The sequence below is a fragment of the Vidua chalybeata genome, chromosome 13, assembly GCF_026979565.1.
Source record: "Vidua chalybeata isolate OUT-0048 chromosome 13, bVidCha1 merged haplotype, whole genome shotgun sequence".
Taxonomy (NCBI): domain Eukaryota; kingdom Metazoa; phylum Chordata; class Aves; order Passeriformes; family Viduidae; genus Vidua; species Vidua chalybeata.
Window position 1 is genome coordinate 2,212,572 of NC_071542.1, and position 20,388 is coordinate 2,232,959.

Sequence of the window (20,388 nt, forward strand, 5' to 3'; positions counted from 1 at the left end):
GCCTCTCAGAACCTCCAGGGATGAGATTTCCAGCCCTGCTGCCACTCTGCAGCCTCTCAGAACCTCCAGAGATGAGATTTCCAGCCCTGCTGCCACTCTCCAGCTTCTCCCAACCTCCAGAGATTTCCAGCCCTGCTGCCACTCTCCAGGCTCTCAGAACCCTCAGGGATGAGATTTCCAGCCCTGCTGCCACTCTCAAGCCTCTCAGAACCCTCAGGGATGAGATTTCCAGCCCTGCTGCCACTCTCCAGCCTCTCAGAACCCTCAGGGATGAGATTTCCAGCCCTGCTGCCACTCTCCAGCCTCTCAGAACCCTCAGGGATGAGATTTCCAGCCCTGCTGCCACTCTCAAGCCTCTCAGAACCTCCAGGGATGAGATTTCCAGCCCTGCTGCCACTCTCCAGGCTCTCAGAACCCTCAGGGATGAGATTTCCAGCCCTGCTGCCACTCTCCAGGCTCTCAGAACCCTCAGGGATGAGATTTCCAGCCCTGCTGCCACTCTCCAGCTTCTCCCAACCTCCAGGGATGAGATTTCCAGCCCTGCTGCCACTCTCCAGCTTCTCCCAACCTCCAGGGATGAGATTTCCAGCCCTGCTGCCACTCTCCAGGCTCTCAGAACCTCCAGGGATGAGATTTCCAGCCCTGCTGCCACTCTCCAGCCTTTCCCAGCCCTGCCTCTCACTCTTGGTGAGCCAGAGCTGCTTCTCTTCCCCCCAAGCCCAGCTTCTCCCTCCAGGGTGCCTTTCACAGACAATCCTTTGCTCTTCTTTAACTTTGCCCTGCCCAATTTATTATGTCAGGGGCTGAAAGTTTTAGCTGGAGTGTGTATTCTATTGCCATCTGTTAGAGGTGGGGCAGGTATCTTCTGTTCATTGGGAAGTTTTCTTTATCTCTTCCACAGCCAATCTTCCCTCTGGGAAATATCTTCTGTTCATGGGCCATTAATTATTAATTATCGTCAGTTAATGGGCCATTGAGTGTCCCTGCACGTGATAAAATTCCATCATCCCATGGGGAGATGCTCTGCCCAGGGGGAGGAGCCAAGCATTCCTACCTGGATACAATCTGAGAATTTGGGACACCACAGCAGCCTTTGCCCACTGCATTCCCAGAGGAGCAGCTTTCTGCCCCACTGCATTCCCAGAGGAGCAGCTTTCTGCCCCACTGCATTCCCAGAGGAGCAGCTTTCTGCCCCACTGCACTCCCAGAGGAGCAGCTTTCTGCCCCACTGCATTCCCAGAGGAGCCCAGGCCCATCTCCAGCATCCCTGGAGCTCCAGAGGAAAACTGCAGCCTTGTCCAGGATCCTGCCCCAGCAGAAGCACAGCTGGCACTGCAGGAGGGCTGAGCCCCCATGGAATGGCACTGCTGCCACCTCCCTGACCCACAGGGTGTTCTCAGGGCATGTTCTCACTCTGGCAGTGTTGGTTTGTACTTTTGTATTTTTAATTTTCCTAGTAAAGAACTATTATTCCCATTCCCATATCTTTGCCTGAGAGTTCCTTAATTTCAAAATTATAACAATTCAGAGGGAGAAGGTTTACATTTTCTGTTTCAGAGGAGGCTCCTGCCTTCCTTAGCCTTCCTTGTCTTTTCAAACCAAAACAATCATTTTTCCCTAAAATTTATGATTTTCCTCCCCTAGTTCTGCTTTCTAAAAGCACATGGGAAGGTTTCAGCCTTTCCACTGAGGCTGTTTCATTCCTGTGCTCATGCTTCCCTAAAAGTGTAATTCTAACAACTTTAATTGTACATTATTTTCCCTCTGAATTGCCCCCATGGATAATTTATCCTCTCTTATTGTAGCAGGAGGGAGTACAATCTTATCTTTCAGCTCCAGCAAGGCTGACAATTTCCTATCTTCTGATGCCTTCTGTTCATCACTATGTTGGAGCTTTGTTAGAGAGTTGATTAAAGCAAAATTGCTTTTTTTTTTTTTTTTTCTGCAATTTTGCTGCAATCTCACCCAGAAATGCCCAAAGAATCACAGTCATCTTTCACAATGCTCCTGTGTTCCCTGCTATAAAAGTCTCTCCTGCCCAGGCTGGAGAATTCAGCACCAGCTGTAATGTTTGCCATCAATTAAACCTCCCCTCCTGTCACTCTCTGAGCTTTAGGAGGTGAAATCGTTGGGATATTCAGCCCAGTCTGGTCACTCACTCTTGTTCATTTTCTCCTGTTGATAAAAGAATCTTTTCCTCCTAAATTGCTTTTCTTTTACTGTGTGCATCCAGCTCTTCCCAATCCTCTGCACTGCAATTTCCTCAGCTTGTTTCTCAGGAGCCGGAAGGTTCCCCAATGCACACTAAAATCCCCAATTCTCCCAATTTCACCCATTTCCATGCCTTAGTGGGGCACAGAACTGTGAAATATCCTGAGTTAGAAGGCTCAGCAAAGCCCAACTGCTGGCCCTGCACAGGACACTGCAAAATGTGGCACCTATCTAACCCTGACTCCACTTTTGGGGAGTCCTAATGTGAAACACAAAGCTGTGTTTCGTGTCAGGTAAATAAAGGCAACCTGCGAAGTTGTGGTTATGAAATGTGTGGAACACGGCCATGGGACAGCTATAAAGATGAGTTCTAATAAACAACCGAGGAAAGCATGGAAGAAGGCTTTTGAACCAATCTTTTGTGTGCAAATAACAATTATAAGCCTTAAGCTGGTTCTGCAATAAGAACTTTTGAATTATGACTTTAGAACGTTTCCTAGTATTAAGGATATTAAACTGTAGTTCTAGAATGTATAACTCTTAAGCTGGTTTGTAATAAGGACTTTTGAATTATAACCTTAGAATGTTGTTTAGTACTAAGGATTTTAAACTGTAGCTTTAGAATGTACAAAGGATTTAAACAGAAAGGGAAGTGACCCTATCTCAAGCTCCTGGAGAAGGAAGATGGACATCAAGACTGCTGATTAGTGACTTTGAAAGGGGAAGCTGGACATCAGTACCATAGATTAATGATCCCAGAAAATAGAAGCTGGACCCCACCATGTGAACACACATCCTGGGATACACACAATAGCATATAGAAATTGGAAAGGAACCAAACATCACCATCATAGACTTATGATCCTGGAGTATAGAATTGTGATGTTAAAGGTAGAAATGGAAATTGTCAAAAGCTCACATAGAAACTGGGAAAATATTATGAATAGGCATGAATATGATCAATAAATACCAGCAAGCCCAACAATCACTGTGCAGTCAGAGGGGAAACCCCCACCACGGCACCCAGCGCTGTCTTTGCTCATATGTTACCATATTAATTAATAAATTGAATTGCTGCTTGATATATTGGCTGAGTCAAGCGTCTCATTCCTAACACTAACAATGATTTTGGGCTGGCCTAGATGACTTTGGGGTTTTGGTAACCCCCAGCCAGTGGGAGAAGGTTTTAGGAGGTGGGTTGTGCATCACACCTCAATCTTGGAACAGCCTGCAACCCACCCGTGTTCTTGCAGATCCCAACATGATGAAAATGGCCCTTTCCCAGTCTGGAAGCCCAAACTGGGCCAGATTTAGCAAATTCCAGCTCAAACTAAGAACAGCTCCCTGGGGCTGGGCCTACACCGAGCAACAGCAGAGGGTGGGTGGTGGGTGGGGGTCCCAGGTAAAGCTGCTCCAGGACATTAAAATCCATCAGTGCCCCCTGGCTGGGCCCTGCTCTTTCTCATCACTGGGGTTTATTTCAGGTGTCACCCTCCCGAGGAGGGAGGTTTTATTAAATCACTTTTATTGCATCACTGGCTGGAGTGAAAGTGCCCCAGGGCAGCAGAGAACGCTGATCAGGGTGAGCCATTAGGGTCAGAAGCACCCCTGGCTAATGCAGGACCAGGAAAATTATATTTATCATTTCCAAGGCCAGCTGATAGCGCTCATTTGGATTTAGCTGCTGAAGGACGAGCTGCAGGGGCTGGGGAAAATAAACATCCCCCACAAGAGATGTGAGAAGCAGCACCACGGTGCTGCTGCCGCCAGCTCGCAGTGACCTCCTGGCTGTCCCCTCTGTCACTGCCACACTGATCGCAGCTCATTGTCTTCATTTCATGTTAATCACCGCTCTTTAGGCTGATGGATTATCGGCCTTTCTGCCTGGCTGCCTGCCCCTGCGGCGGCTGGTGCCGCTCAGCTGGCCATTACAGCACTGATCCCATCGATAGCTGGGACATGGAGCTGTCCCCAGCCCCCAGACCAGCCCTGGGCACCTCAGAGTGTCCTTAGGGACAGGCACTGTGTGGGACAGGAGCCAGGAGGGGATCCTGGTGCTCAGCCGTGGCCATTACAGCACTGATCCCATCGATAGATGGGACATGGAGCTGTCCCCAGCCCCCAAACCAGCCCTGGGCACCTAAGAGTGTCCTTAGGGACAGGCACTGTGTGGGACAGGGGCCAGGAGGGGATCCTGGTGCTCAGCCGTGGCCATTACAGCACTGATCCCATCGATAGATGGGACATGGAGCTGTCCCCAGCCCCCAAACCAGCCCTGGGCACCTCAGAGTGTCCTTAGGGACAGGCACTGTGTGGGACAGGGGCCAGGAGGGGATCCTGGTGCTCAGCCGTGGCCATTACAGCTCAAATCCCATCAATGGAGCTGTCCCCACCCCTCAAACCAGCCCTGGGCACCCCACCATGCCCCCACATTGTGTGGGACCAGAGCCATAAGCCACGAGGGAATCATGGAATCACAGAATGGGCTGATGGAAGGGACCCTTTGGGCTCATCAGTCCAAGCCCTGGCCTTGCACAGGCCGATGACTGGGGCACGGAGCTGTCCCCAGCCCCCAAACCAGTCCTGAGCACCCCAACAATCCCAGCCTGTCCCACAGCCTCGGGCCTGTGCCCATTCCCTGGGGAGCGTGGGCAGTGCCCAGCACCCTCTGGGGAAGGATCTCCCACCTGACCCTCCCTGGCACAGCTCCAGCCATTCCCTGGGGCCTGTCCCGGGTCAGGGGAGTGAAGAGCCAGGTCCCTGCCCCTCCACTGCCCCTCAGGATGGTGGCACAGGGAGGTGTCCCCTCTGCTTTCCCTTCTCCAGGCTGAACAAACCAAGTGCCCAGACATGCAGGGTGGCATGTCTAAATACATCCCTGAGGAAAAACTGAGGGAAAACAGCTCATTGAGGTGGCCCTGCAATTTCAGAATTTCTTCTGCCTCCTGAGCAAACTGGTGCCCAGTGATAACTCCTGGGCCACAGAAGCTCTGGGCAGCCCCACCTGGGGTGGCACTCCCACCCAAGGGCATGGGAACCCTTGTAAGCTCAGCCCAGGGCTGCTCCTGGCTTGTTCTGGGCTCCTGCTGGTCTCCACTTTAGCCCCAGCTGTCCCTGCACCTCTGGGCCCTGGGGATCTGAATCCTGGCCTGGATTGATTTCCCAGCTGGAGCTCAGGTCAGGTTTGTGCCCGTGGATGTGCCCAGGAATCTCCTGGCTCTGTCCAGCCCCAGGTGCCCTTGCTGGGATTGATCTTGAGCTATGGATTGCTATCTCCAGCCTATCTTGTGCAGCATGTGGGGACTTCTGGCCGCTCTCCTTCCCTGCCAGCCAAAGCATTGTTCCTCTCCTTCCCTTTCCCCTTTCCTTTCCTTTTTCCTTTTTCCTTCCCTCCTTGCTGCCCACAAGGGCACCCCGTGCCCAAAGCCACACCCCAGGCCACTAAGATGCCACGGGAGCAGCCTGAGTGTCCCGTGGGGAGCACTGCAGGACACGGGGCTGTCCCTGCAGCCACCACAAGGGCCCAAATCCCTGCTGTTATTGGAGAGGAGCCCAGCTGCAGGCAGTGCCCAGCCTGGCTGGAGCCAGCCCTGTGCTAATCCAGGGGTGCCACCTGCCGTCTGCTCCTGCCGGATCAGCCACATCCTGAAAATTCCTCCAGATGTTCCAAGTTTTCCCCCCGTGCCTTCCCGGAGACCCTCACTCAGGAGCAAGCTGGGGTGTAGCAAAGCTGCCCCAACAAAAGTTATGCCTTCCCTCAGGGTAATGAAGTCAGGGAATGGCTGAGTTATTGAACTACATTCCCTAAAAATTGGGTGGAGAAAAACATTACAGTGTGGCTGAGCTGGGTGAAGAATTTGCAATGGAGACAAATAATTTTGGGCTAGGTCAGAGAGGAGGGAGGAGGGAAAGCAGTTTGATTTGTGTCCCTCTTGCTCCTTCCCTGCAGAAAATAAGGTCAGGCAAACTCCAGCTGTCTGTCATAACAGCTGATGTCAGCCCTGCTGAGATCTCTCCCCGGACTCGGTGTGTGCATTCCAAACCAGCCTGCCCCAAATCACCCTTTGCTTGTTCTGCACGGAAAGCCATTTCTGCTGGGAGGAAAGCACGGAGTGACTCCGGTCTGAGCACTGCCCACAGGAACTGTGAGCGTGGCAGGAGGGGAAGAACCCAGCTGCCATTCCCCACGGGACTGGGAAATGGCAACTCAGCTTTCTGGACATTTAGATTTTTTTTTTTATGACTACCCTGAGATCATTAATGTTGTTGTTGTTGTTGTTGTTTTCTTTTTTTTTTCTTTTTTTTTTCGAAGGGGGGTTGGGCTTTTTTTATTTTTTAGCAGTTTTGCCTTTGACTCCTTTCCCTCAGAGCACGTCCCTGTGCGATTTTACAAGCTCTTCGTTCTCTCATTTCTCAGAGCACGGGGGTTTTGTTCAGTTTCATTTTTTCCTGGCTGTTTAGGATGAGAACTGAAGGGCTCACCTGTGCAGCAGGGTGTGAATGAGGCCTCCATGGAGCCTCACCCCGATGTTATCTCACGGGGTTAACGTCGTTCTCCGGCTGCCATTGTGCCTCTGGGGAGATGAATACCCTTTAATCAGGTCGCAGTTACCTTTTGGGATCGCTGTTTTCCTGGCAAGTGGCCCTGTGGGAGCATTATCTGATGTTATCCAGGGTTTCTCAGCCCTGAGAGCAGCTGGAAAAGAGGAGTTTTGTGCTGGACTCTGTTTCGTGCTCTGCCCTGGCCCAGAACACATTCAAAAGAATATCCACGTGAGGAGAGCAAAGAAATTCTTCCCTGTGAGGGTGGGGAGGCTCTGGGATGGAGCTGTGGCTGCTCCTGGATCCCTGGAAGTGTCCCAGGCCAAGCTTAACGGGGCTTGGAGCACCCTGGGACAGTGCAAAGGTCCCTGCCCATGGCAGGGGGTGGAATGGGATGATCCTTGAAACCCTTTCCATCCTGTGAAAGCTTTCAAGTGCCAAAGCACTAAACACATCAAAATAACAGGGATCTCTCAAACACTCACAGTTGCAAGAAGACAAGCTCCAAATTCCCCCACAAAATAGGGAGGATGCATCTTTGCTGCTCTCCGAGAACTGAAACTCTCCCGAATTTCCTGCTTTTTACGGGGTATTTTTTCCTTCCTCTTTACTTATCTGGCTTCCAAGATTTTCTGTCTTCCTCGTTCTGAAGGAATAAGCAGAGAATAATCAAAATGGAGACCCCCTCCAGGTGAAAATATGGGTCTTGATTGAAGGGAAAAGGCAGGGATTGGGAAACTTTGCCATCCCTGAGTTTTCCCTGGCATTCCTGAGGCCAGGAATCACCTGCTCAGACTCCATCTGCTGGAATTCCAGGGTTTTCGTCACCACTGAGCCACAGTGGTGGATCTAGGGCTGGCAAATTCCCTTTTCCTGCAGAACTCCAGTTGTAAGACGATTCCCTCATCCATGGAACAACAAGAAGGGTTTTTTTTTGGCCACAGTTGATACAGCTGGATACCTGAGTGCTTTGTTATAAATTTTAGGGATTTGTGGGAACTCTGTGCTCCAAGAGACTTGGGATCAGACCCATGAGGACATCTCCTGGCCGTGGGGACTTTCTGCTCTGGTTTCTTGTGCTGCATGATCACAAATCCATGGATCAGCTTCATTCCCTGCCTGGGGAACAACCTCCAATGGAGACCTTCCAGGGACGCTCCAGCTGACAGCAGGGCTTGTCCCCAAGGCAGAACCAGAGGAACACAAGCGACAGCTGAGTTATGCAACTGTGGAGAGAAACTCTGAGCTGGTGACAGAGGAGGGGAAAAAATTCCTCCTGCTAAGTTGGGCTCAGGCCTGTGGCAGTGTGAGTCACCCTGAGCTGCCATGGTTACGGAGCAAGGATTGCTGAGCAGATCCAGAGCCTGCTCCCAGCGCTCACTCCTTCCAAACTTGGAAAACAGGCACTGGAGGTAAGGCCTAATAGCGAGTGGGTGTCTGCAAGGAGCAGAGTTCCAGCAAAATCCTGGGAAAACGGCGTGCAAAGAGCAGCGCGAGGGGCAGCGCTGGGTAAAACTGGATTTCTGGGCCTCTGTTCCCCTTTTTGTCTGGTTTGCAAGGGGTGCTGTTGTTGGGTTGTTCCACACAGAGGGGAATAAAAGAGGATGTCTCCGCGCCACGGTGAGAAAAAGCAGGGTAGTGTCACACAGATGAATCAGCTGGCACCAACATTGAGTCATGGAAAATGCACCGTGGAAATTCTCCAGCGCAGTGGAATCTCTGAGGCACATCGAACCTGGGAGCCAGGGGCAGCCAGGATGACGTGGAGCACCAGCACACGGCCAAAAAACTGCTGCTCCTCACGTGTGACCTCGCCCCTGCCATCCTCAGCCAAGTCCTGAAGCGCTCAGGCGGGGATTTCAGCAGGGTTTTCATGGAAAAGATGTGCCTGATCCTTGCTCTCTGTGAGTCACAGCAGCAATAAAAGGAGGACATGGAGGCTCTTTGCTGATGATCAGCTGAGACTGACCGACCAGGGCAGGGTGAAGGAGGAGGGAGACAAAGGCAAGAAACCAGGACAGTTTGGGATGTCACCATCCATTATTTCCCAGCCCACCCCACTTTGGGCACGCTGGTGACACAGGGCTCTGCAGAAAGCTGAAAATCTGATCTTGAGGATTTTCTGCTGGCTTTTCCCCCAGTCTCCTTCTCTGCTGGTCTGTCCCAAGCCTCGTATCTCCCCACAATCAGCTGGGCTCAAGGGTACAGAAGAAAGCAAAAGCAAGCAGCAAATCTGACCTGGCATCTGTGATTTATGACAGGAAAATAGAGAAAAGCCAGCCAAAGCACACCAACAGCTAATTTCCAGCGTGTCTGGCTTGTCCAATCATCCGGGAATGAGTTTTTGTGCTCTTTGCCCACAACTCCGTGGCTAACATGGAGCAAACACCTTTGCTTCACATGGCCTCGGTTTCCTACTTGTGCAAAAATGACATAGCCCTTGAAAAATCTTTTGTATGGAAGCATAGAAGTGAGGGATAGAATGCTGTTTAAAATTATATTGGTGTTTTGTGGGTGCGTGGACCTTAAGCTGAACAATTTGGGGTGGAATTGGGTTCCTCTGACACACTGTGGCCCTTGCAGAACAGCACAGAAACTCCTTAAGTGAGTATGAACAGAGCCAAATACCAGCTCTTACCTTGTACTCACCAGTGTTTTAAGCGCAGAAGTGAGGAGGAGTGTAGTGCTTTGCATATCCCAGCCAGAGGGGCTCCGCTGTGGCGGCTCTGAGGGGATGGATCCCTCAGCCAGAGGGGCTCTGCTGTGGCAGCTCTGAGGGGACGGATCCCTCAGGCGGGTTCTGCTATGGCAGTCTTGAGGGGAGGCTGCCTGAGGCAGGCTCTGCCATGGTGCCATCTGTGCCCCTGAGGAGATGGATCCCTCAGGCGGGCTCCGCCATGGTGTCCCTGAGGGGAAGCTGCCTCAGGTGGGCTCTGCCATGGTGTCCCTGAGGGGATGGATCCCTCAGGTGGGCTCTGCCATGGTGTCCCTGAGGGGATGGATCCCTCAGGTGGGCTCTGCCATGGTGTCCCTGAGGGGATGGATCGCTCAGGCGGGCTCCGCCATGGCACCTCTGAGGGGATGGATCCCTCAGGTGGGCTCTGCCATGGCACCTCTGAGGGGATGGATCCCTCAGGCAGGCTCTGCCATGGCACCTCTGAGGGGATGGATCCCTCAGGTGGGCTCTGCCATGGCACCTCTGAGGGGATGGATCCCTCAGGCGGGCTCCGCCATGGTGTCCCTGAGGGGATGGATCCCTCAGGCGGGCTCTGCCATGGTGCCCTCTTTGTCCCTGAGGGAGGATGCCTCGGCTGGGCTCCGCCATGGTGCTTGCAGGGATTGATCCCTCGGGAGTCATCCCTCCTTCAGTGCCCCTGGGGGGATGGATTCCTCAGGCAGGTTCTGCCATGGCGTCCCAGAGTAGGGGCTGCACCATGGTGCCCTCAGAAGGGTTCTGCCATCACACCCTCGGTGCCCCTATGGGAACGGATCCCTCAGAGCTCACTAAGGTGTCCCTGAGGAGAGGAATCGCTGAGGAAGGGCTCCACCATGGCAGCCTCAGTGTCCCTGAGGGGACAGATTCCATCAGCTCTGCCATGGTGTCCATGAGGTGACGATCCCTGAAGAGGGGTTGCACCACTGACACCCTCAGTGCCCCTGAGGGGACAGGTGGGCTCTGCCATGGTGCCTCTGAGGGGCCACATCCCTGACAAGGGGCTACGCCATCCCACTCACAGTGCCCCTGGCGGGAAGCTGCCTCAGGTGAGCTCCACCATGGTAAATCTGAAGGGACGTTTCCCTCCGGCGGGCTCCGCCATCGAGACCCTGAAGGGACGGTTCCCTCCGGCGGGCTCCGCCATTGCGCCCAAGGAAAGGCTGCCTCAGGCAGCCTCCGCCATGGCGCCCCTGAGGGCACGGCAGAAAGGGAGAAGGGGCAGCTCCCCGCCGCCTGGGCGCCCCTGTCCCACCGCCAGCCCGGGAGCTCGGCAAGGAGGAGAAGCCCCGGGACAGGGGACGCGGCGGCGCTGCACGGACCGGGCCGAACGGGGCCAACATGGCGGCGAGGGGCGGGCGAGGCGAGCCCTGACACCGCCCCCCCGCCTCGCCCGTCCCCTCCCCGGCGGCGTCGCCCCACGCCCCCGGCGGATCTCGCGAGAGCGGGCGCTGCGCTGCGGTAGGAGGTCGGCGGAGAAGGACGGACGGAGCCGCCGCCGCTCCCGCCGCCGCCTCAGCCTCCTCGCCTTCCTCCTGCCCCTGCCTCAGGAAGATGCCGCGCTCCGGGCCGCTCCCCGCCGCCTTCTCGCTGCTGCTGGCGACGGCCGCGCTGCTGCCGGGACCCGCCGCGGCGCAGAACGGTGAGGGAGGGCGGCGGCGGCGGCGGGGGGAGCGGGGGGGGCGCGTTGCTATGGCGGCGGGTGCGCTGTGGGCAACCCCGCGGGTGGGGGGCGACCTCCGTTTTGGGGGGATTCCCTGTTGATTTGGGACCTCTCAGGGGAAGGGGGAAGGAGGAGAAAGGGGGAGGGGGACAGGCTCGGCCCCCCCGGCTCCTCCTGAGGCGCCTCGTGCCGCCGGTAAAATGGAACATCTCCTCATCTCCTCCCGCCTACTGAACCTGCATCTGCCGGGCCGCCTTAAATCATTTATAATGCAATAAAGCCCGTAGTTCCTTAGCAACTGGAGAGGTCCTTCTGATAGGAGAGTAAAAGAAGGAATTATGAGGGGAAAAAAAAAAAAAAAAAAAAGAAACAACCAACCCACCACACCCCAAGCCTTCTCCGTTCCTTGTAGGCTAGCGTGAGCTAAATCCAGCGCGGCTGCCTCCTCCCCGGCGAGTTCGCAGCCAAGTGCATGACAATTAGTGGCAGAGCGGAGCGGGGCCAAGACGCTGCTCCAGCCGAGCCTCCTGCTCCAAGGAAATCCCGCAGCGCCGGGGAAAAAAATGCCTGTGTGCTCCTGCCAGGCCGGGCCGCGCTGTGTGCTCCTGGAGATGGAGCTGCTCCTGGAGATGGAGCTGCTCCTGGAGATGGAGCTGCTCCTGGAGATGGAGCTGCTCCTGGAGATGGAGCTGCTCCTGGAGATGGAGCTGCTCCTGGTGCAGCATCATGGTCAGCGCTGCTCGGGCCTGGAGAGCCGGCAAGGGCAGGGAGCTCAGCTCGCAGGAGGAGCCGCTGGGAAAACCTGCCCAGGAGGAAGGGCTGCCTCTCTCGTACGCCAATTCCACGCTAGTTTCATCATTTCGTCCTCCTTTCTCTCTCCTTCCTTTCTGCTCTGCAGATACTATTCAGTCCTAGAGTTTTCCAGCTGTTGAGGTCCCTGGCTCTCTGCTCCAGGGGAACCCTGGAATCACCGGAGTGTGGAATCTCGCAGCCTGGTTTGGGAAGGGAGCTTAGAGCCCATCCCACCCCACCAGGCAGGGACAGGGACACCTTCCACCAGGCCAGCATTGAGCCTCTCAGGGTGTTTGACAGCGATATCTAGATGGGGAAAATACTGTCCTAAAGATCCCGGGTGAGAGTTTTTCCCTGAGCACGTGCAGATTTTGCAGCGTGAAGCCAGCAGCGAGCCTCGTGTCTCTGCTAACCGGAGTTTGGCATCGGCACTGGGAGTGAAAACTGGAGGCTCTCTGCAGAGTGAGGCAGTCTGGGAAAACCCTGCTGGAGCTGTGTGGGATTCAGGCATCCGGGAAGGGGGCTGGATGGGGCTGAGTTGTGGATTAAATGTGGTCCTGTGGCACTGCTGAGTTCCCAGAGAAATTCCAGCCTCGGGAGGGAAGGCGTTAAATGGAAATGGGTCGCGTGTTCCGTGCGGGGAAGGTGTCAAGTGCCGGCAGCTGGGATGACAATCCCGAGTGGCTGCGGACAGTGCAAACATTTGTTTGGCAGCAGTTGCGAGTCTGGAGGCCAGCGATAAAGTGAATTTTGGGGAGAGCTGGAAAGGGGCTCTGTCCCCACCAAAGTGATCTTGGCGTGAGGGGAGATTGCAGCCCGCTGCTGTGTCCTGGAGGCTGATTAATTGTTATCTTTAATGAAATGGTGAGGGAGATATTGAGTTTCTGTAATGCTCTGGGAGCTCACACGGGTGAGTGAAAATCTGCTTGGGAAGGGTTGGAGCACCCCGAGCCAGGTGAAAGGTTGAGGTCTTTGTGACTTAAGGTTTATTGCTGCCCCAGTTTTAATGTAAAAAGGCCCTGCTGCAGAGGAGCTGGGCTTTTTTTCAGCAAATAATGGCCCGTGGGGAGCTTCCTGCAACAGAACAATCCCTCTTTGGGTGGAGGACAGGTCCAGCGGTTTCCTGAATTGTGGCTGTTCCTTCAGATCTCCTTTGAAAACGCTTCTCACCTATGGGTGTGTGCTTTGAGGGGCAGGGGAGGATCCCAAAGGGCAACGATTTGTTATCTTTTATTGATGTGCAACCATCAGAGTGATGAAAGGTGAAAAGTCCAAGTCAGGGTGGTGGAGGAATGGCCACGGACCTGTTGGAGCTCACCTGGAGTAGAAAATCCCCACTGGAATGCTGAGTGTTTGTGGGGAAAAAAAGCTTTTTCCCCACCTCTGACAGGAGATTGCTGTTAAGTTCCCAGTAATTTTTCCAGACTCAATACAATCCAGAATATTTGGAGTCAGGCTCACCTATGGATTTAAGCTTGCTAAAACTGAGAGGAGGGTTTTATTTTGAAAGGTTTTACTTTGAAAGCTTTTTATTTTGAGGGTTTTATTTCTCTGGTGGCTTTATTTTGAAAGCTCTCACATAAACACCTTGAGATCTCAGGGAAATGTGGCAGGAATTGAACTTTTCCCGAATATTCTGCTGGGAAAATGCTCAGTTTCTGCTCATGGCTTACATCCAGAGCAGAGTCCTGATGGAACTGGAGGAAGAGATGGGGAATGATGAGGAGGAAGAGCTGGAAAAAGCCAGTCAGGAAGATCTGTGTTTAACCTGCACTTTCTAAGGGCAGCTGTTGGAAAATCACTTTAATGCTTCCAGGCAAGCTCCTGGAGGGGAGGAAAACATGACTTTTCCATCATTGTTTCACTTTTGAAATATCTTTATTTCCAAACAAGCAGCTGGAAAACCAAAGGCTTTAGTGTAGTGATAATTCCACCTCAGAGTGGCTGGGATTTAAAGGTTGTTTTATTGTCTAAAATTGCTGCTGGAGCTGCCCCAGTCTGGGAAGTCTGCAGTGGTTTTTTTAGCACACCAACACAAGAGTTGGAGTGGGAGCAAGCAAGCTGAAGTGCAGAGAATTCTTCACCCTAAAATTGCTTGGGTTGTTCTGAGCTGGGCATGAGGGAAAATAAAACCAAATTAATTCAGATGGTGCTTTTAGTTCATCCTCTGCATAGATGGAGAAGGAACTAGCTGGCTAAAACCAGAATATGGATTTTCTGTTGGCAAAAACCAGCCTAAAAGCGACCAATAAATCAGGAAAATTAGCTAAGCTAATCCTGAATTCTGAAAATGAATTTCTTCTTGAAGGAGCCAGTGAAAAACTTTGCTTTTATCCTTGTTTGTGCCTGCTGAGCCTCACCCATTCCTCTCCACCTGAGCTCTGCTGTGCCTTTTCGTGGTGCCCAGATAAATGTGAACATTTTTGGAGCCTGAGTGTGGGCTGAGCAGCGAGGAGTTCCCTTCTGCTCCTCCCCACCAGTGCTTCTCTCCTCCTCCTCCAGGCAGGATCTCCCCTACTTCTGCTGCTCTCCCAAGTCCTGCTTTATGTCCCCAGCCCAGCCCAAGGTGGCTTTGTGACCCTCAGGGACCCTCTAGATCGTGGATTTTGTTTCATTATTTCATTTTCATTTCCATTATTGCAGCTCCTGAAATTCACACACGTGCTGCACTTGTCTCCTGTAGTGAGATTTTAATTTTTGGGGTATTTTTCTCTAATCAGGATCTAAATCAGGACAATTCCTGTGACCACATTCCTCTAAAGTTTGGTTTTGGTTAAAGCAGGAGGGGCAACGAAGCACAGGGAGCCCTCACAGCTTGGCTCTGCCTTACCCTGAGCCCTTTTTTCCATTTGTTAAAAGTTTCCCAGCAGAATTCTTCTTTCTGGAGGCTGGAATTGGGCTGGCTGCTGTGGAATTCCACAGTCTGATCCTTTGGATGTTTGGGGATGGGCTTCGTGTGTTCAAACTCCTCAAAACAGCAATATTTGGGAATAAATACAGTGACTTTTTCCCCAGTTAATTCTAAAATACAAATGCTGACTTCTGTAAAGCTGGAGGAGGGAGCTGTTAAAATATGACAAAGCTCCATCAAATCCCATATCCAGTCATTCAAACAATTATAATTATCTATGATTTTATTTTCATGGGAATTTATCCTCACTCCAGGTTAAGCATTTGTTTGATGCATGGTGCTGCTTGATTTTTTTTTTTTTTTTTTTTTTTTTTTTTTTTTTTTTTTTTGGTGTTGGAGATGTGCACTATTTTTTCTAGAAGAAAAATAGATCAAAATGTCCTGTTCTGGTTTGAATAAGCAAGAAAAAAAGATTTTTTTTTTTTGCTTTAGTTCCTATAGTTTTACATCCCACGTTTTAAAATCCACAGCAGTTACTGGTGTAGCTCCTCACATTTTGGGGGTACTCAGAGGGATCTTCCACTGGTTTGGAAACCTAAAATATAGCTTTATTTATTAAAAAAAAAGCAGTTACAGCATTTGTGTTGACAGAATAGGAAAACAAGAGGAAGGGGGAACATCACATTTTTTCACATTGCTGGAAAAAATGCACTCATCCCAAAACTTCAGCTGGAAAAGCACATGGAATTGCAGGAGCTTGGGAGACCTGACAGGGAACATCTCGGGAATGCTGAGGGATGGATTGGAGTGCCCAGGGAAGGCTTTTGGCAGTGCACAGAGCTCCCAGCAGCCTGCAATAATTCCGTGAGGGCGGACAGCAGGAGTTTGCAAAAAACAGATGCTCGGAGCATTTTTAAACCTGAGCGTGCACCAGCTTGGCTCAGCAATCCGGGGGTGATTTTTTTTTTTTTTTTTCCCCATGGATTGTTGGGAAAAGCTTTGTGGTGCTTCAGCAGAGCTGCCTCAGGTTCAGGCTGCAAATGGGGTTTGAATTGCTGTCGTTTGGAGGTGCTTGAGGTGAATTAAATGGTGCTGGAGCGGTTTAAAAGCAGCTCTGAATCAGAGGGCAGCCGCTCTGCCTGTTGGCACAGTGAAATCCCTGCAGGTGATGGGATGTTAGGGAGCTGCTGGATGGTTAAAGGATTAGAAAATCCCTAAAATAAAGGTTGGCAGCTTGGTTTTGGTCTGGTCTGACCGAAAATGATGCCTTGGGAAGGCTGAGCTAGAGCCAAGACTAGACTGAGCTCAAGAATAAAGCAGGGATTTATTAAAAGGATTTCCTCAATGGAGCCACCTTGGGCAGCACCAGAGCCCAGCCAGGGCTGCACCCAGGTGAACCCAAATGGTCCCAAAATGGAAAACTGATCATGAGGTGTTTCACTTTAATGAGTTCTGCTCCACTTGTATATTGGAGTTAATTGTCCAATTACAGCTTTAGGTTATGAAATCCCATCCTGCTTGTTTTTCTGTCTTCAGTAAATGATTGCAGCTCTCCATGGGATCCCCAGGATCAGGGATTGCAGCTCTCCATGGGATCCCCAGGATCAGGGATTGCAGCTCTCCATGGGATTCCCAGGGCAGGATCAGGGATTGCAGCTCTCCATGGGATCCCCAGGATCAGGGATTGCAGCTCTCCATGGGATCCCCAGGATCAGGGATTGCAGCTCTCCATGGGATCCCCAGGGCAGGATCAGGGATTGCAGCTCTCCATGGGATCCCCAGGGCAGGATCAGGGATTGCAGCTCTCCATGGGATCCCCAGGGCAGGATCAGGGATTGCAGCTCTCCATGGGATCCCCAGGATCAGGGATTGCAGCTCTCCATGGGATCCCCAGGGCAGGATCAGGGATTGCAGCTCTCCATGGGATCCCCAGGATCAGGGATTGCAGCTCTCCATGGGATCAGGGCAGGATCAGGGATTGCAGCTCTCCATGGGATCAGGGCAGGATCAGGGATTGCAGCTCTCCATGGGATCAGGGCAGGATCAGGGATTGCAGCTCTCCATGGGATCAGGGCAGGATCAGGGATTGCAGCTCTCCATGGGATCAGGGCAGGATCAGGGATTGCAGCTCTCCATGGGATCAGGGCAGGATCAGGGATTGCAGCTCTCCATGGGATCAGGGCAGGATCAGGGATTGCAGCTCTCCATGGGATCAGGGCAGGATCAGGGATTGCAGCTCTCCATGGGATCAGGGCAGGATCAGGGATTGCAGCTCTCCATGGGATTCCCAGGATCAGGGATTGCAGCTCTCCATGGGATCAGGGCAGGATCAGGGATTGCAGCTCTCCATGGGATCAGGGCAGGATCAGGGATTGCAGCTCTCCATGGGATCAGGGTAGGATCAGGGATTGCAGCTCTCCATGGGATCAGGGCAGGATCAGGAATGCTGTTTGTGCTCTTGGGGCTGAGATCTGGATCCTCTGTCCTTGGTCCCCAGCTGGAGCAGGAATTGTTTTGTCTCCCTGCTCTGTGAACAGAGCTCACCATCCCCTAACAGGAACCCCAGACCCACCCACTGAAGCAGCACAGAATGTGAACATATAAAAGCTGAAGCTGAGGCATCACTCTGTGTCTTCCAGCAGCAGCAGATCCCTGTGTGTTACCCTTCAGTGGATCACTTCAGGGCTCCTCATGTGCAGAGTTCACCTAGAGCAGCCTTCCCAGGGAATTTGATGCTTGCAAGAAGCCGATTCACATTTTCCCAGGATGGTTTGGGTTGGGAGGGACCTTAAAACTCATCAGTGGGCAGGGACACCTTCCTCTAGCCCAGGCTGCTCCAGGCCTGCCCAGCCGGGCCTGGGACACTTCCTTAAATAAACCCCACCTATTGCTGAGGGGATGCATCACACAGCACAAAAGAACAGGCTTGGATTTCTTGGCTTCCCAGCAGGAAAACGCAGCGGAGCAGGCAGGGCCCGGCTTCCCAATTCCCACAAAAACAAGGAAGAGCCATCAGGAGATCCCAGGATCCAGGGACAGCCACAGCTTCCCTGGGAATGCCATCCCACAGCCTCACCACCCTCACAGGGGAGAATTTTTCCCCAGTATTTAACCAAAACCTGCCCTTTTTCACTTTTTAGCCATTCCCTGTGTCCTGTTCCTCCATCCCTTGTCCCCAGTCCCTCTCCAGCTCTCCTGGAGCCCCTTCAGGCCCTGGCAGGGGCTCTGAGGTTTCCCTGGAGTCTTCTCTTGTCCAGGTGAGCACCCCCAGCTCTCCCAGCCTGGCTCCACTCTTGGAGCATCCAAGGAATAAATGGCATGGAGAAAATATGGATGTATATATTTATCACTCCAGCCTGCTGGATTGAGCAGAATGAGAATGTTTTTCACTTTGAGCTGAAGATGAGCAGTTTGCACTGACCAGCCAGCTGGGTTTCCACTTCAGGAGCTGGAATCACTTCAGGATTCCAGGGAGCAAACTGGAAGCTCATTATTGGAGAGCTCATTTGGATTTGATTTGGCCAGAGGAGCCCTGCAGCTCCCTCCTCTCCTACTGCCACAGAAACTGGGAGCTGAGCACTGCAGGGGATTGGGAAACAAATCTTTGGGAAGTGTTTCCCAAATCCCAGAGCACCCAGACATCTCAGGGTTGTGACTCAGAGCCTGCACCTGCACTTTGGGATCTCCTGATGGCTCTTCCTTGGTTTTATGGGAGTTGGGAAGCTGGGCCCTGCCTGTTCTGCTGCATTTTCCTGCTGGGAAGCCAAGAAATCCAAGTCTGTTTTTTTCTGCTGTGTGATGCATCCCCTCAGCAACAGCTGGGGTTTATTTAAGGTCCAATAAATGTAAAAAAATCCCTTTAGAAAGGTAAAATCCCAGTGTGTCCCAGGCACACTTCAGGGCTGGTACAGAAATTCCACATGCACGTGGGATTGGGACTTTGGAGTTGTGCTTGGAGAGCTGTTCTGTGGTGCAACTGTTCTGGGAGAAAAATACAGTCAGGGTGCCACTCTTAGGGCTTCATTTTGCTGTGAGAAATGGGATATTTGGTGCATTTATTCCCTCTAGCCTAGAAACTTAGTTATTTTATATGGCACCCATCCTGTAGTGCTGTAGGATCACAGTCACCTCTGGATTCTCCCTTCCAGTGTCACCTCTGATTCTGTCTTTTTGGAAATATTTCAGTTTCATCCCATCCTGCCAATTCTTTGGGCAGAAGAGTTGGGAGATGCTGTAACCCCTGGGTACTGTGAGAGCTTTTCTGCTCCCTGTCAGGCATGAGGGTTATTCAATATTTTCATTTCTTTCAATAAGATATTTGTGATTGGATCTTTTTTTTCCCCACTATAATTGGCTTTTTGCTTCCAAAACCAAAGCAGAGTGAGGACAATTCCCCCTTCTCCCCAATTTTGAGGTTGCTGAACGTGCTAAGGGGCTGGAATATTGTATTGGTGGTTTCATTGCAGCCTTAATTTGTTGCATTTTTTATCTGACAGGGTTTTCAGCACTTTGCTGAGCAGTTCAGAACCTGCAGCAAAGTGCTGAAAACCCTGTCAAGAAAAAAATGCAACAAATTAAAGCTGTTCTCACCCCAGGCTCTGAGCTGTCTCTTTGGGGTCTCAGGCTCCTAAAGCTCCTATTTTTAGTAGTGATTTGGTGTCCCCAATCTTAAGCCATATGGAGTAAAGAAAAAAAAGAGAAAAAAAAACCTAAAAAGAGGAAAAAAAAAGCTAAAAAAAAAAAAAAAAAAAAAGGTGGGGTTTGGTCTGCAGGAAGGGAATTAGTGGGAGAATGGAGCCAAAACCACAGGAGGGCACTGCCCTGGTGCTCTCCTGCTTTGGGGCCTGACAAAATGGGTTTAGAATTCCTAAAGGATTTCCCAAACACCACCCTGCTGTCATCCTTTTGCCAAGTGAAACATCTCAGAGGTGGGGAGCTGCTAAATCGGGATTTGCTTTGTGGAAACCTGCATTTGCTTGGGTGGCAGTAGAAAAGTGGAAAAAGCACCTTTGGTTCAGGAACAGCCTCAGCAGCAAATTCCTGGGGGCTGGCAGAAAATCCCTCTGTGCTGTGCCATTCCTGTCCCAGTTGGATCAGTTTATCTGTGGGATAAATCTCCAGTGCTTTTGCTGGGCTCTGGTCAGGTATTTTGAGGGAAAAAAAAATCTTTTAAAGCTGCTGTGAAATTGCTGCACAACTGAACGTGGCCTCTGGATGGAGAGCACGAGGGACCCTGTGAGGGAACAGCTTTTCCCACTGGGTGTAAAGCAGAATTCTTGGGGTATAAAGCAGAATTCTTGGATATTAAACAGAACCTTTGATATAAAACACAAGTAGAACCTTTTAACTCGGGTTAGGGGACATGGCTGAAATGAGATTTTCTTTAGGTCACCATTTCTGTTCCTCTCAGACACCACAAAATCCCTGCAGTGTGATTAAACACAATTATTGTTGGTACCATGGTGGTGATACTAATTTTTTTTAAATTTACATTGAGCAAAGGAAGCTTCTCTCAGTTTTTGGGGTTTTTTTCTGCTGCCTCTTTGAAGAGTCCAAATCTGCTTGGCTTTTAATTGAATTTTGCTTTTGTTGGGAAAGCTCTGGGAGCTGCTCTGG

At 51.7% G+C, this 20,388-nt stretch overlaps 2 protein-coding genes across 5 annotated transcripts in view; one reads left to right on the forward strand and one right to left on the reverse strand.

Moving 5' to 3' along the window:
• Positions 1-6,470: 6,470 nt before the first annotated feature.
• LOC128794695 (uncharacterized) lies at positions 6,471-10,095 on the reverse strand. Of its 3 annotated transcripts, none has more exons than XR_008433233.1 (2): positions 7,239-10,095; positions 6,471-6,856 (listed from the first exon to the last, which is right to left on the reverse strand). XR_008433233.1 is itself a non-coding variant. In XM_053954832.1 (2 exons), the coding sequence occupies exon 1, from the start codon at positions 8,481-8,483 to the stop codon at positions 7,578-7,580; it is 906 nt and encodes a 301-aa protein (XP_053810807.1). In that variant the 5' UTR covers positions 8,484-10,095; the 3' UTR covers positions 6,471-7,399; positions 7,540-7,577. The 3 variants fall into 3 exon arrangements, 1 of the variants encoding a protein (XP_053810807.1); XR_008433232.1 differs by having other exon boundaries at positions 6,471-6,907; XM_053954832.1 differs by having other exon boundaries at positions 6,471-7,399; positions 7,540-10,095.
• An 833-nt stretch (positions 10,096-10,928) lies between these two features.
• The window catches only part of NPTN (neuroplastin), a 42,100-nt gene continuing 32,640 nt past the window's right edge, over positions 10,929-20,388 (forward strand). For both annotated transcript variants that reach the window (XM_053954834.1, XM_053954835.1), the window contains exon 1: positions 10,929-11,108. In XM_053954834.1, coding sequence (XP_053810809.1) covers positions 11,021-11,108 — 88 coding nt within the window. In that variant the 5' untranslated portion in view covers positions 10,929-11,020. The remainder of the gene's footprint in view (positions 11,109-20,388) is intronic.